The sequence below is a fragment of the Petromyzon marinus genome, chromosome 4 (assembly GCF_048934315.1).
Source record: "Petromyzon marinus isolate PM22_M1 ecotype Great Lakes invasive population chromosome 4, UKy_Petmar_22M1.pri1.0, whole genome shotgun sequence".
Classification (NCBI taxonomy): Eukaryota; Metazoa; Chordata; class Hyperoartia; order Petromyzontiformes; family Petromyzontidae; genus Petromyzon; species Petromyzon marinus.
Window position 1 is genome coordinate 2,140,478 of NC_133670.1, and position 14,667 is coordinate 2,155,144.

Sequence of the window (14,667 nt, forward strand, 5' to 3'; positions counted from 1 at the left end):
AGCTCAATTCTAACTCCGCCCTCCCTCTGTGCGGAATGCATTAGGCCGAATGCAATCCCCACAAATGGCGGAATTAATCTGCGTGTAAATCTGGGAGAAGTTCCACCTCAATGTCCTAGACAAGAGGCCATCGGTCCACCACAAGGAGCCGAACGATGCCCCCGCGGGCTGCTTAAGTTGGGCCTCCATCTTCCACAAGTGTACATTTAAACTAAAGGGAAACCATTTAAAATTCAAGCTGCATCACTTCTGTGCCAAGTCCGGTAACTCTCGTGCTGATGTCAATGCAAATACATTGCAGTAGGTATCATATTGTGACAAAGATGACAAAGATAATCCTGTGTGAAAGCAGCTGGTATGGGCATCTGAGCATCATTTTCTACTTCTCTTTTAGTTACCAGGTAAAGCCCAATGAGCTATTAGCTCTATTTTTTCAGAAGCGACCTCACCACAAATGATAGCTCAACGAAAGTGGCTTATCATGTGGCTTATCATGTGAAAAAATACACATGACCGCTCCAAATATACAGGCGTTAGGCTCGCGATCGAACCCACCACATCTTTCATACCAGGCGAGGGAGAAAACATCTCACCAAGGGGAGCATCTAAAGTGTTCACGTGAACTTAGCAATCTTCATCAACATCAAACATGTCTCAGAGTATGGTGCGGCGAGTGGCGAGTTTATTTAGCTGCAGGACAACGTAGCCGCCGCTGCGAGAAATTTTGATTCCGAAGAACAGAATAGAGGCTATGGCTTGGAGACTCGCGGCACCAGCAGCATAAATAAAAAAACAGGGCCCTGCGTGCGGGAGAGGGCGTAGAGTTAAATGTACCCACTGCTGACAACACTTCCATGTGGACGTGGCTTATTTATTTATATAATTTGGCTTAACAGCTGAAAACTAATCAGTGTGTTATTCCTCTGCTGCCAACTCTAGTCATATCAAAAAAAATATTCTGTGTGTCGGGACGTCATCCACATTGCGTTACAAATGCAATTATTTTCAATGGCGAGATGTTAATTATCTCGCACGGTGTACAGGAGGTTATGGGTTAGATCCAGACCCTGACGATGCCTGTATATTTTGAGTTTGCGTGTCTCTCTCCCCCCATGGTTCCGTGGATTTTTCTCCGGGTCCTCCCGGTTTTTCCCTCAACATTTATAAACATGCGTTTAGCGTATGACTGCTGTAGATTTCCACGTGACAAGACACTTCGTTGAGCTATCATTTGTGGCCAGATCGCTTCTGAAAAAAGAGCTAGATAGCTCAGTGGGCCTTAACCTGGTAAATGTTAAATTGTAGATAGTTTTAGTATTGCCAAATTAATAAGCAGACAATCTGCCTCCTTTCTGTATGTCTCTCCACATGAAGATATATAACATATTTTTACAGAGCCTGTCATTTGGGATTGTATTCTTTCAGCATTGATTTAATGCAGCACTCCCAGAAAGCCGTGTGGCTGAAGGGATGTGTGAAAACAAACCCCATACTTTTATTTCCTAATGCGGAGAGACAGATATGGGAAGATGTATTGTCTCCTTATTTAGTCACTTGTATTCCAAAACGGAATTGGTGATTATTTTGTGACAGGACGGGCCAAGTGATTTAGTCCTGGATTGTCGCCAAACAACGCAAGCCTGCTGACTGTGATGTAAACGAAAATCAGACTCATTTTGATTTCCAAAAGAGGCTTGGAAAATCGTCAAACTTACACAATATGTAAAGGAAGCGGCGTTTTCTCAGGACATTCGCAAATCCGCTGGTTTCCCACCAATAACAAATAACTTTTGCAAACAATAAATATTAAAAGCCTGCCGTGTGCAGAAAAGCGGATGTTTAGGAACCCGCATCATTCCCGAGAGTACGTAGCTTCGACTTGATTTCATTACCTAAATCTAGCAGTTGCACTCACAACCAGATTTTATTTTCCCCCCCCATTGTGAAAGAGACCCTTGTACTTTCGTCTGTGTATTTGAATTGCAATCATTCAATTACTATTCTTTGGTTATTTCGGTAAAGTCACGTATATATAAAAATAATATACAAAATAAAGAGAATAAAAATAATACAAATAAAGTGAATACAATTTTTTAAAAACGCGAATGTAGACTGTAGTAGCCTGGTTCTTAATCGGAGTGAGTGTACTGGCAATCTATAATGTAGACAGTAGCCTGGTTATTAAACTGGGTGAGTGTACTGGCAGTCTATAATGTAGACTGTAGCCTGGTTCTTAAACTGGGTGAGTGTACTGGCAGTCTATAATGTAGACTTTAGCAATGGTTATTAAGTTTGGTGAGTGTACTGGTAGTCTATAATGTAGACTGTAGCCTGGTTATTAACCTCGGTGAGCGTACTGGCAGTCTACAATGTAGACTGTAGCCTGGTTCTTAACCTCGGTGAGTGTAATTCAATTACTCTTCCCGCATATCCAAGGTACCTTTCCTGAGAGAGCGGACGAGGAATCTCAACGGGCTCTTGGCCACTTAAAACAACGGGCACCCCCCCCACCTGCCCGTGTCTCTCAGTGTGCCCGTCCGGTCACGTGCGCACACACGCGCGTGCTCCGTTGCGCGTCACAATCGCTCCCACCTCCTGACGTACGCCTCGAACGTGACGTTGGGCCCCGCTTGTTCCAGCCGGTTGACGCTGAAGCGCAGGCCCAGCGCTATCTGCAGCACGATGAGAAGGGACGAGGGGGGAGGGGTGGCGGCGGTTAGGGGCCGTCCATAAATGACGTCACGCGATTTTGGACGATTTTTGATCCCCACTTCGTCACACGGCGTCATAAAAAGTCAGACCCCCCCCCCTCAAATATGACGTCACAAAAAGTCAGACCCCCCCCCCCTCAAACATGCTTCAAATCGCTTTAAACTATTGTCATTGTAGTGCGTATTTAATGTGGCGCTGCACTCTGATATTTTGGGAGAAAACATTTATTTAAAAGTCTATTTCATTAAGTAGAACGTGTTGTCTATATTTATTTAAAGTTGCGCATTTTTATGTGACGTCACATTTCTCAAACGCCCCCCCCTCGTCACAAATATCTGACCCCCCCCCCCAGGTGCGTGACGTCATATATGGACGGCCCCTTAGGTAAACATGGGATAAGCCCTACTGTAAACTAAGCCATTAAGGTATTACCGCGTTGTTATTCCTCGCACATTCGATTACATTTACGCCCTGTCTCCTCCTGGATTGACGTCTATACTGCGATTGACCGGGGTCAGCCGCGAGCCAATTTCCTGCCGGAGGCAGCCGCTTGTGATTTCCCGTGGAGAGAGGAGACGTGGGGGGGGGGGGGAGCAGAGGAGCGGCCCCGCATGCGACGGTGGCCTCCTCCTCCACGCGCCACCGCCGCCACCGCTCTGGGTGCTGTCGTCTCAGTCCGACGCGGGGGGTTGGGGCGTCACGGTGGCTAGGGAGATGTTGACTGCCTCGCCTGGTATGCAGGAGGTCGCAGGTTCGATGCTGACCCTGACGATGCATGTATATTTGGAGTTTGTATGTTTCCCCCCCCCCCCCATCCCCACCTCCTCCTCCCGTGGCCGTGTGGATTTGTCTCCGCGTCCTCCGGTTTTTCCCCTCCACATTTAGAATCAACAACATCACGCGCTTTGAGTATTTGGCTGCAATACATTTCCACGTGATGATAAGCCACTTCACTGGGTGATCACTTATGGCCAGGTCGCTTCTGAAAAACAGCTCAGTGGACCTTACCTGGTAAAATAAAAATAGTTTAGTTTAGGCTTGTCGCCCGGCGGTCTTCACTTCACGAACAATTCGCGCTCAATTCATGCTTCGTTTTCAAAGTCTCAATTTTGGGCCACGTTGGGAGGGAAGACGAGCGGCGATGCTTTCGTGGTTGCGCTGTCGTTCCTAAACTCTGGCAAGTGCAATTTGGGCTCTTGTATTTACAATAAACTTTAAGCGAAGCAAATGGAACGGCGCGTGTACGTTGCACTTTTCAGAGCCTTCCGTCAGGATGTGCGAAACGTAATTTGTGTCCAGCGTGATGATGATTAACGTCAAAACCACACACACACACACGTACAAATCAACTGGCTTTACGGGAAGAGGCCTCCATTATTCAGGAACACCTGCACTTTTGAAGAGCATGCAAGTAAAATAATCGGGGTGCACCAATTGACCCAGCGAATTGATGAATAAGTCACCATTCTAGGCCTGGATTTGATAACAGAAGTTTTGTCTCTAGGTTTCACTTTCTCATTTGTATTTAGTTTTCGGTCTCAATTTTGCACAGATTCCGTTAGCCTAAATGTAACATCAGTGGCGGGGTGGAGCAGTACAATCCCCGTCCTTTGTGACAACGGCGAGTGCTCAATCCCCCCCCCCCCCCCCTGCCTGTATCTGAATTACTATAGCGGGGCAAGGCGGGAGTCGCATTTGCATCGTGGCGTCACGGCGTTACTCGTCACGTTCGCTTACTAGGGAGAGCCTCACCCGAGATTCGAGGCTCTGCTTCAGGAGGGTCGTGACAAGTTTTTTTACGATGCTACTGCTGTTGGCTGGCTGGCTGTGTGCAATCCAAATTGAGCAGCTTGCGGATAATTTTTCCAGCGTTGTGAATGTTTGGGGCAACACCACTTGAAACGGACGTTTGGTTTCTATAGGAGGAAACTGGAGAACCCGGAGAAACCTCATGCAGGACAGGGGGAGAGAGAAACTCACACACCCCACAAAGGCACCCGAGTCAGGAATGGAACCCAGGACCTTCTTGCTGTGAGGCACGGGTGTTACCGCTGCGCCACCCTGCTGCATGCAGGGGTTTCAGTTTCAGTTCCATTTATTAGGATTTACCCTGGTGAAGGGTAAACGATAAAGAGTAGTAGGACTGTGATGAATAGTCCCATAACAATGTTTTACATGCTGTCAATAGAGGATTTCCTTGCTACACGCCACCAAGGGCACGCACAGTGAGACGTGGAACATATGGCTGCAGCAGAGTAGGATGCAACCCATAGAGGGTGCAGAGATTCATCGAGCAAGCAAAGCATTTTGTTGAGTTAAGCACGGTTCATCTGATTGTGACAGCGAGCGGCCGATCACCAGGCCACTCTCTGGTGAAAAATAAAACCGTACAAAAAGCGTTGCAACAATAAATCAAAACCAATTCTTCTCCGAGTCCATTCTGCTGCTCCAATGGCACGTGACGCTCATCAGGGCCAGGGAGGTTGCGAGGTGGGAAAAACTTGGTGGCAAGGCCGGGATTCAGCGCTGGGATTAGAGTCCGCGGGAAAGCGTTCTGAGCATGAAATTGTGAATAAAATAAATTAGCGCTAGGATTAAGGACGAAGAAGAGTAAGGACTGGGTATCGAGGCTCGGTGTGAGGGCAGGGAGTAGCTAGAGGCGTGATGAATGGCTGGGAGTTATGGCTGTGGGAGTATTGGGAGGAGAGTTTGGGATTAAGGCTGAGGTGATAAATCCAGAGGTGAGCCGTGGGCTAACGCGTGCTGCGGCGAGACTTACGCTGCTCTGGCCGGCCATGGGGTTGCCCAGGTCGCACAGAACGCTCCTGGATGCATTCTCAGCCTTGTAGGAGCAGCTCAGCAAGCTCAGCGACTGTGGGGCGTCAGAGGGCGATGGGGTGTTGGGGGGAAGAGACCGGGCAGCAGGGTTACAGACGACGCCACCGCCACATGCTCGGGAATTGTTTGTTTTAACAGCAAGTTGTGTTTGAAATACAACTGCTTTTTACGATTTGTTTTTTTTCACCAGGCACATGCATTATTATTGTTTATTGTATCAATACGCACGGCTCTGTTTGACTGGGGAAAATTGTCATATTTAGTTTTATCGACCAATGGACATTGAGGAGGACTGTTTTCTGTCAAAATTAGTTTAAGCTGCAAAACCCAGACTGGTATCGACTTTCCGAGTCTCATCAGCAGGGTGTGGCCAGTTATTTATTTGTACGCGTACGAGTACAACAGTGATTCATACCAACACCGTACATTCACATTTCACAGACATACAGTATCCCCTCGTCATTCGCGAGGGATATGTTCCAGAGATGCTCATGAATAGCAAATTTCAGAGACAATGATAATGGCCTTAAATAAACAAAGAAATACTTAAATACTACATCTCATAACTTTATCGCATCACATTCTCTCTCATCACTTTACCTCATCACTTTATCTCATCACTTTGCCACATCACATTCTCTCTCATCAATTTGTCACGCCACATTCTCTCCCATCACTTTATCTCATCACTTTGTCGCGTAACTTTCTATCTCATCAATTTGTCACACCACATTCTCTCCCATCACTTTGTCTCATCACTTTGTCGCATAACTTTCTATCTCATCAATTTGTCACGCCACATTCTCTCCCATCACTTTATCTCATCACTTTGTCGCGTAACTTTCTATCTCTCTCATCAATTTGTCACGCTACATTCTCTCCCATCACTTCATCTCATCACTTTGTCGTATAACTTTCTATCTCATCAATTTGTCACGCCACATTCTCTCCCATCACTTTATCTCATCACTTTGCCACATCACATTCTCTCTCATCAATTTGTCACGCCACATTCTCTCCCATCACTTTATCTCATCACTTTGTCGCGTAACTTTCTCTCTCATCAATTTGTCACGCCACATTCTCTCCCATCACTTTATCTCATCACTTTGTCGCATAACTTTCTATCTCATCAATTTGTCACGCCACATTCTCTCCCATCACTTTATCTCATCACTTTGTCGCATAACTTTCTATCTCATCAATTTGTCACGCCACATTCTCTCGCATCACTTTATCTCATCACTTTGTCTTATAACTTTATATCTCATCAATTTGTCACGCCACATTCTCTCCCATCACTTTATCTCATCACTTTGTCGCATAACTTTCTATCTCATCAATTTGTCACGCCACATTCTCTCCCATCACTTTATCTCATCACTTTGCCGCATCACATTCTCTCTCATCAATTTGTCACGCCACATTCTCTCGCATCACTTTATCTCATCACTTTGTCTTATAACTTTATATCTCATCAATTTGTCACGCCACATTCTCTCCCATCACTTTATCTCATCACTTTGTCGCATAACTTTCTATCTCATCAATTTGTCACGCCACATTCTCTCCCATCACTTTGTCTCATCACTTTGTCGCGTAACTTTCTCTCTCATCAATTTGTCACGCCACATTCTCTCCCATCACTTTATCTCATCACTTTGTCGCGTAACTTTCTATCTCATCAATTTGTCACGCCACATTCTCTCCCATCACTTTATCTCATCACTTTGTCGCATAACTTTCTCTCTCATCAATTTGTCACGCCACATTCTCTCCCATCACTTTATCTCATCACTTTGTCGCGTAACTTTCTATCTCATCAATTTGTCACACCACATTCTCTCCCATCACTTTGTCTCATCACTTTGTCGCATACCTTTCTATCTCATCAATTTGTCACGCCACATTCTCTCCCATCACTTTATCTCATCACTTTGTCGCGTAACTTTCTATCTCTCTCATCAATTTGTCACGCTACATTCTCTCCCATCACTTCATCTCATCACTTTGTCGTATAACTTTCTATCTCATCAATTTGTCACGCCACATTCTCTCCCATCACTTTATCTCATCACTTTGCCACATCACATTCTCTCTCATCAATTTGTCACGCCACATTCTCTCCCATCACTTTATCTCATCACTTTGTCGCGTAACTTTCTCTCTCATCAATTTGTCACGCCACATTCTCTCCCATCACTTTGTCTCATCACTTTGTCGCATAACTTTCTATCTCATCAATTTGTCACGCCACATTCTCTCCCATCACTTTATCTCATCACTTTGTCGCATAACTTTCTATCTCATCAATTTGTCACGCCACATTCTCTCCCATCACTTTATCTCATCACTTTGTCGCATAACTTTCTATCTCATCAATTTGTCACGCCACATTCTCTCGCATCACTTTATCTCATCACTTTGTCTTATAACTTTATATCTCATCAATTTGTCACGCCACATTCTCTCCCATCACTTTATCTCATCACTTTGTCGCATAACTTTCTATCTCATCAATTTGTCACGCCACATTCTCTCCCATCACTTTATCTCATCACTTTGCCGCATCACATTCTCTCTCATCAATTTGTCACGCCACATTCTCTCGCATCACTTTATCTCATCACTTTGTCTTATAACTTTATATCTCATCAATTTGTCACGCCACATTCTCTCCCATCACTTTATCTCATCACTTTGTCGCATAACTTTCTATCTCATCAATTTGTCACGCCACATTCTCTCCCATCACTTTGTCTCATCACTTTGTCGCGTAACTTTCTCTCTCATCAATTTGTCACGCCACATTCTCTCCCATCACTTTATCTCATCACTTTGTCGCGTAACTTTCTATCTCATCAATTTGTCACGCCACATTCTCTCCCATCACTTTATCTCATCACTTTGTCGCATAACTTTCTCTCTCATCAATTTGTCACGCCACATTCTCTCCCATCACTTTATCTCATCACTTTGTCGCATAACTTTCTATCTCATCAATTTGTCACGCCACATTCTCTCCCATCACTTTATCTCATCACTTTGTCGCGTAATTTTCTATCTCTCTCACTCGATGCAGTCGTGCAGCGTTTCAGATGCGAATCGCGGACAGCCAAAATCGCGGATGGCAAGTTCGTGAGCAACCATGGAATAATACCATGCACGACAATACGTTAAATCGTGGAACAGCAAACCGCACCATGACAGTGCGATTCAGCGGAAAGTAAAAAAAAATAAGACGCGCAGAAAACACAAACGCATCAAAGTTACCCGGCTCAGCAACAATCACACACTTCCCTTTGGCGAGGCGAATGAGATTCAGAATACTCTTTGGTTCTGTCGGTAAAGTCACCGTAGGTATGAAAAATAAAATATACCTACGTGACCTTACCGAAAGAACCAAAGAGTATGGATTCCTGCACTCACGAAAGCTTCAAATCGAGAGAGAATCAGAATCTTTATTTATCCTGGAAGAACCCGATAAGCTACGGAGCTCTTTTTCACAGTCGCTTCACGCTGCACCGGACCCTTCGGTACAGCCGTGCGACACTTTGCAACTCACAAAGGTTCTTTTATTTCCGCCACACGTTGGGGCATCGGAGTGGTGGCCTAGAGGCCAGCAACCAAGAGGAAGACAATGAGTCAGATGGCGGGGCACTGTCAGTGTGGATGATACACTTCCAGTGGAGCAGTGGGATCCAGCACTAGATTTAATAACCCGAAGCACACTCTCCGATGTTCACATCGTATAAGCAGACGGTTGTTTATTTGTTCCAAAGTGTTGAGGATTCCCGATGAGAGGCGGCTTGGGTGTCTTAGAGGCACGTTCTCTGCTCGCGCCCGAGTAATTGTGGGCCGCCAGATGCCAGTACCACTTTTGAAATATCACCGGCCAAATAACTGTCAAAAGGATATTTTTTTAAATATGAACGTGCAAAAAAGGTCATTTTTACACATAAACGAAGGACCGATCGTAAGCAACAAGGCCTCACAAGTGGCGCTCACGTCTTCCTTATCGCGACAGCCAGAGCGGCGAGATGAGAGAGGGCAGAACATCTCCCACTGCGGGAAGTCATTCCTCTTTTTTTCTCTTTTCAACCAGACTCTCGTAATAAATTCTGTATTCCCCCCCCCACCCCTATTTAAACTTTTATTTTCTGCGAAAACACATATCTCAAGCTATTCCGATTACTTTACAGTGGCCTAAATCAGGCAGGCTGTTAAAAGTTAAGTCTGGCTATAAGATGATGACTGCAGTTAACTGTATTCGGCCTGACAGTGGTACGGGAAAAATGCTAAATGCACAATGTAATGATATACATTACTAAATGCCATTGGATTTAGAGATCCATTCGGTCTCAAGAACAGAGTTGTTTTAGGCAATACACTTTGGCATTTTATGACCTCCCATCTATTTTAATAAAGTTTTCCTCATTTTCTAACATTAGACATGCGCGTGCACAGACAGCATGCAGTCCCTGTGCGCTCATGTTTGGCTTCATTAGCGGCACATTAGTTGAAAACGGGGCACAGTAGACGGATGGCAAACATGCGAGCTATCTGATTTGGCTGAACGGACAGGAAACTGCTGCTCTTGCAGCAGGCACAGCTGCGCCGTGGAGCTGACGGCAGTTAAACACCCGGAGGCCACACGGTTCCGCGCCGAGCTCCGTTAGCCACTCCGCTGAGATTTATTTCAGACCGCAGGAGGGAGGGATGGATTATTACATTAATGGAGCAATCGGCGTATTTTGTCCTCGCGGAGAGAGCGGCTATTGTTGACACTGAACACGGAGGGTGGACAAAGAGGACTGATATATGTTTGGCAATAACATTTCATTCTCATATTTTGGCACTGGCAAAGGAGGTCCCATGAAATAACATTTCAATTGTGTGATTGTCCTTTTCGACACTGTCTTTGTCTTTTCGTTAGCCAGGCGAGATAGCTCTGAAAATTATTTCTTTGCGAGGGCCACCTGATTAACCCGGGATATTCTTAAAAAACAAGCCGGAATAATTTTAATTCACACATTTTTTTAAATCACAATTTTAGTTTAGCATAACTTCGTTACGTGGGATTTTGCCACAACCCTGGTACATAATTTCCTGCCCGCATGACAGGGTCTTCAATTCTTATAGGAAGTGGTGCACTCTGGTAATTCCCGACAGAAATTGTGGGAATGTGAACATCGGCTCCAAACACACGGGGCTCGATTGAAATTACACGAACAGCGAAGCTATCCGGTTCCCTGTAATCACAACAATCACAAGCGGCCATTAGTGGGTGCAACGAACGCCAGCAGCGATTGCAGGCATCGTGCACCAGGTAGCGCAGCAATTGCAGGGTTCATCGCGAGGCCAGGGATCGGTGTTCTACATCAGACTGACACAAAGCTCCCTCCCGTTATTGCGTGAGGAGCCTGGGTTCGATTCCCGACTCGGGGTGCCGTGCTGCGTGTAGATCGCATGTTCTCGCCCTGTTCTGTCTGGGCTTCCTATGGGATCTCTGGTTTCCTTCCATAGCTAAATATACATACACGGTACTGTAAATAGTATTGGCAAAAAACATCTCAATGCTGACAAATCACCTGCGAATTACACAATTGTACGCATGTTGAACTTCTTTCACACCGATTAGCATGATTGGCTACGTACGGTGAAAAAGAAGTTCAACATAAACGTACATGCACCGTAAGTATCCAATCGTGCTAATCGGAGGTGCGGGGGAAGGACAATAAACTAAACACAAGGAGCAGTTCTAAAGCAATAAGTTTTCAATTTAGATCGGGCCATGATTGGGATCACACAGCAATAGCAACATCGCACCCGACTGAAAACTTGGCAAGACCCGAGCGTAATAAATGATAGTAAGGTTTGGAGATATGGGAACACATTCAGTACCTTGCGAGTTATAAAAAAGAAATAATAACAAATAACCGCAGCTTTTGAGCTAGTTTCCTTTTGTAGGCTGAGAAGCCATCTCAGGTCAGTTCACAGGAACAGTCTCCCATTGCACTCCAGAAGGATCACTGACCAAACTGTCCGCCCGTTATATATTTATCCCTTGTAAACCAGTGATGTTGTTGAATCTGATTAGTTGTTTTTTTGTATAATATCTAGTGGAATGTGTTGTACAAATATATATTTTTGGAGAAAACTCTTCTTAGTTATGCACGTTTAATGTCGTGTTCTCAGTGGCATAAGAATACATTTGAGCCGATTAATCGTGATTATCGCCCCCCCGCGTGACCTCTCTCGGGCGGTGCCAATGGGACAGCGACTTGCTCCGTGTGACTGCCGAATAATCTCCGCCAAAGCTGAACTTGACGAAGTTCAGCGCAACGTCCCGTACACCGAGGGGTTTATTTTGTGTAATCGTCGTTACAAATCAGCGACAGATATGGGAAATCTCAACTCATCCCCGGAGGGAGCTTCAGATTTGCCTGCAGGACCTCAGTGGCATTGACTCAACGCTGTGACTGGCGTCGCCTCATGTCCCAGAACCACGCACCCGGAGGCCTCCGCAGTATTTCCTAACACAATACCGTGGCTAGAAATAACACGTAATTATACAACATTGGCACATCATAAATACACTTCAGCGCCACTGCTGGATTAAGGCCCTCCCCCATGCTCTCTCAGTCATGGGGGTTGTTTGTCCTTACTTCACCATGCTGGTCAGTTGCGGATTTGGTGACACGGATCTCAATCGCCACTGATGTTAGCCGTGGACTCGAATAAAACTCAGCTCACCGAGTTCTCAACACTGGATGCTCACCACTACACCGACACTCCACTACCCCACATAAAACTACAGCGGGCAAGTGCGTGACATTGATGCTCGCCGTGACCATCGTCTACACCAGCGGTGGGCAACCTGCGTCCCGTGGCGCCCCTCGTAGGTCGCCTTGCCTCGGTGTCTCTGGGGTGATGCTCGGGGGTCACGGTGAGTGCACGAGCAACGGTGCCACGCTTGCGGCCCACTGAGGCGATTGGAGGGCCGCGTGCGTGGCCCACCGACTCGTCCGCCGTTGCCCTTCGCCGATCGAGACGGCGCTCGTGAGCAGTGCAGCACCAACGAGGCAGCGTGCTCCCTGCGCGCTCCCTCGCCGCTCCTCCATGCACCAATCCATATCCCGAGCTCTCGCTTTCGCTCTTGCGGTTTCCCCCCCCCCCCCCCCCCACAAAAAAACCTCCCAGCCGAGACACTGACTTATTTGTGTGTCTTTGTTTTTTTGTCTCAGCCTGTGTTTAATAAAAACGACTGTTTAATAACATCAAAATAAAATAAGGAATCAGGATATCTAAAAAAATATCTGGATTGTGTACGTAATCATACTCGGGTTTATTACAAGAGCCATCATTGCCAGACCACGTGCCCTGTTCTTCGTTCAAGATGTTTTTTTAGCCCGTCTCGAAGATCTTTGCAATAACTTCTCACCACCACAGACGTGCACAAATGTGAACACGTGTGAGCCGAACCAGGGGGCACTCGAATTTATATAATCCAACATGGAAATCATGACAAACTTCAGTTTATTACTGGGTACCATATTCGTTAAATACAAAGGTTTATGACTTTAATATGTGTCTTGGTCTAGCACAGTGAGATCACATTTTAAATGTTGTAAATGACAAGAGTTGGCAAAGTGCTCGAGATATCAATCATTCAGAGTAAAGTTTAATCATTACCGCCACATTGGCGAGATGTTAACTACCTCGCCTGGTATACAGGAGGTCGTGAGATCGAACCCGACCCTTATGCCTGCATGTTTGGAGTTTGCATGTTCTCCCCGTGGTCGCGTGGATATTTTTCCCGGCCCTCTGATTTTCCCCTCTACATTTAGAATTTCCACGTGATAATCAGCCACTTCGTTGAGCTATCATTTGTGGCCAAGTCGCTTCTGACTACTGCAAAGGTACTCGAATGTATACGTGTAAATGTTTGTGTGTGGCGGGTTGGGAACGGAAGTGTAGCGGTTAGCATGCTGCTTCACGAACCCGGCGACGCAAGTTCAAATCCCGCCCGTGGCCAACATCGGTGATGATTATATGAACCGGTCCTGGGCCTGCCCTAGGTCGACTCAGCCTCAGATGAGTACCCGGTGCGGTGTGTAAACATCGCCACTGGGGAGACAAAGGTGGTCGGGCGTGGTGCTGGCCACCCACCCCCTCGTGTGCCTTGCTGGCCTTCATAGGTGCTACTCCCTAACGGAACTTGGCCCAAAAAGTCTGTCAAGGCTATACGGGGGATCTTTGTCTTGTGTTGGTTGGGGGCATGGTTGATTGGACATCTTTCGGTGGGCTTTTCATCCTGGTGTCAGAATGCTCCACATACCCCACCCCTACATCGTGATTTGTGGCCATTTATGGCGGGACCAAGGGTTCTGCCAATTCTGCCCTCCAGAACGGTGCATAACATTCGATCAATAATTCGAGCAGAACCACAACTCAACGTATGCAGTGGGTCCACGATCTGCTTCTGTTTTGCGTTGGTTTAAAAATTCTCACACTGGGTTCGGGAGAATGCTTACAAAACTCTGTGCATGCATCCAAAGGTATAACAAACGGTCTACGCCTCCAGCAACCCTGAGAAAGAGGAAACAGCGCACTTCAGGGATGCCTGCGGCATTTCTGTTCACAACTACGGACTTCATTAAAGTGGCATTTGTTGCATTATCATGAAACGTAATCAGGTATATTTCCGTTACCAGAATCAGTAGAGTTCATGATGCACCACAGCACCCGTTGATGTGAGCTGCCAAATCGACTGGAAATACGAAATGGCAGCTTCACGTCTTATTATCCTGCAGTGGGTTATCGTGGTATTTACATGCCACGCCAAGAGCCCTGCTGCCTCTGTAGAACAGCAGCATAGCGCAGCACACAGTGCCACGTCTGCTGTGCACATGTGGCTGCCTGCCTCTCCATAGGAGAGCAGATAAGAAATAATAAGTGAGACTTAAAACTTTCGTGACTGCAGAAATTCATATTCTTGGTTCTTTCGGTAAAAAAACAGTTTTTCAAAATCTTCCATTACATCATTAGCCTCATTAAATGCAATGTGCTCGGTTATAATAAGTTATTCTTGTTATATTCTTGGTTCTTTCGGTA

The 14,667-nt window shown here is 46.0% G+C and overlaps 1 protein-coding gene across 1 annotated transcript in view; it reads right to left on the reverse strand.

Moving 5' to 3' along the window:
- Positions 1-14,667, reverse strand: part of LOC116938838 (integrin alpha-8-like) — a 135,639-nt gene that overhangs the window by 42,516 nt on the left and 78,456 nt on the right. The window contains exons 21-22 of the mRNA XM_032946541.2: positions 5,492-5,584; positions 2,593-2,672 (exon numbers count right to left, since the gene is read on the reverse strand). Coding sequence (XP_032802432.2) covers positions 2,593-2,672; positions 5,492-5,584 — 173 coding nt within the window. The remainder of the gene's footprint in view (positions 1-2,592; positions 2,673-5,491; positions 5,585-14,667) is intronic.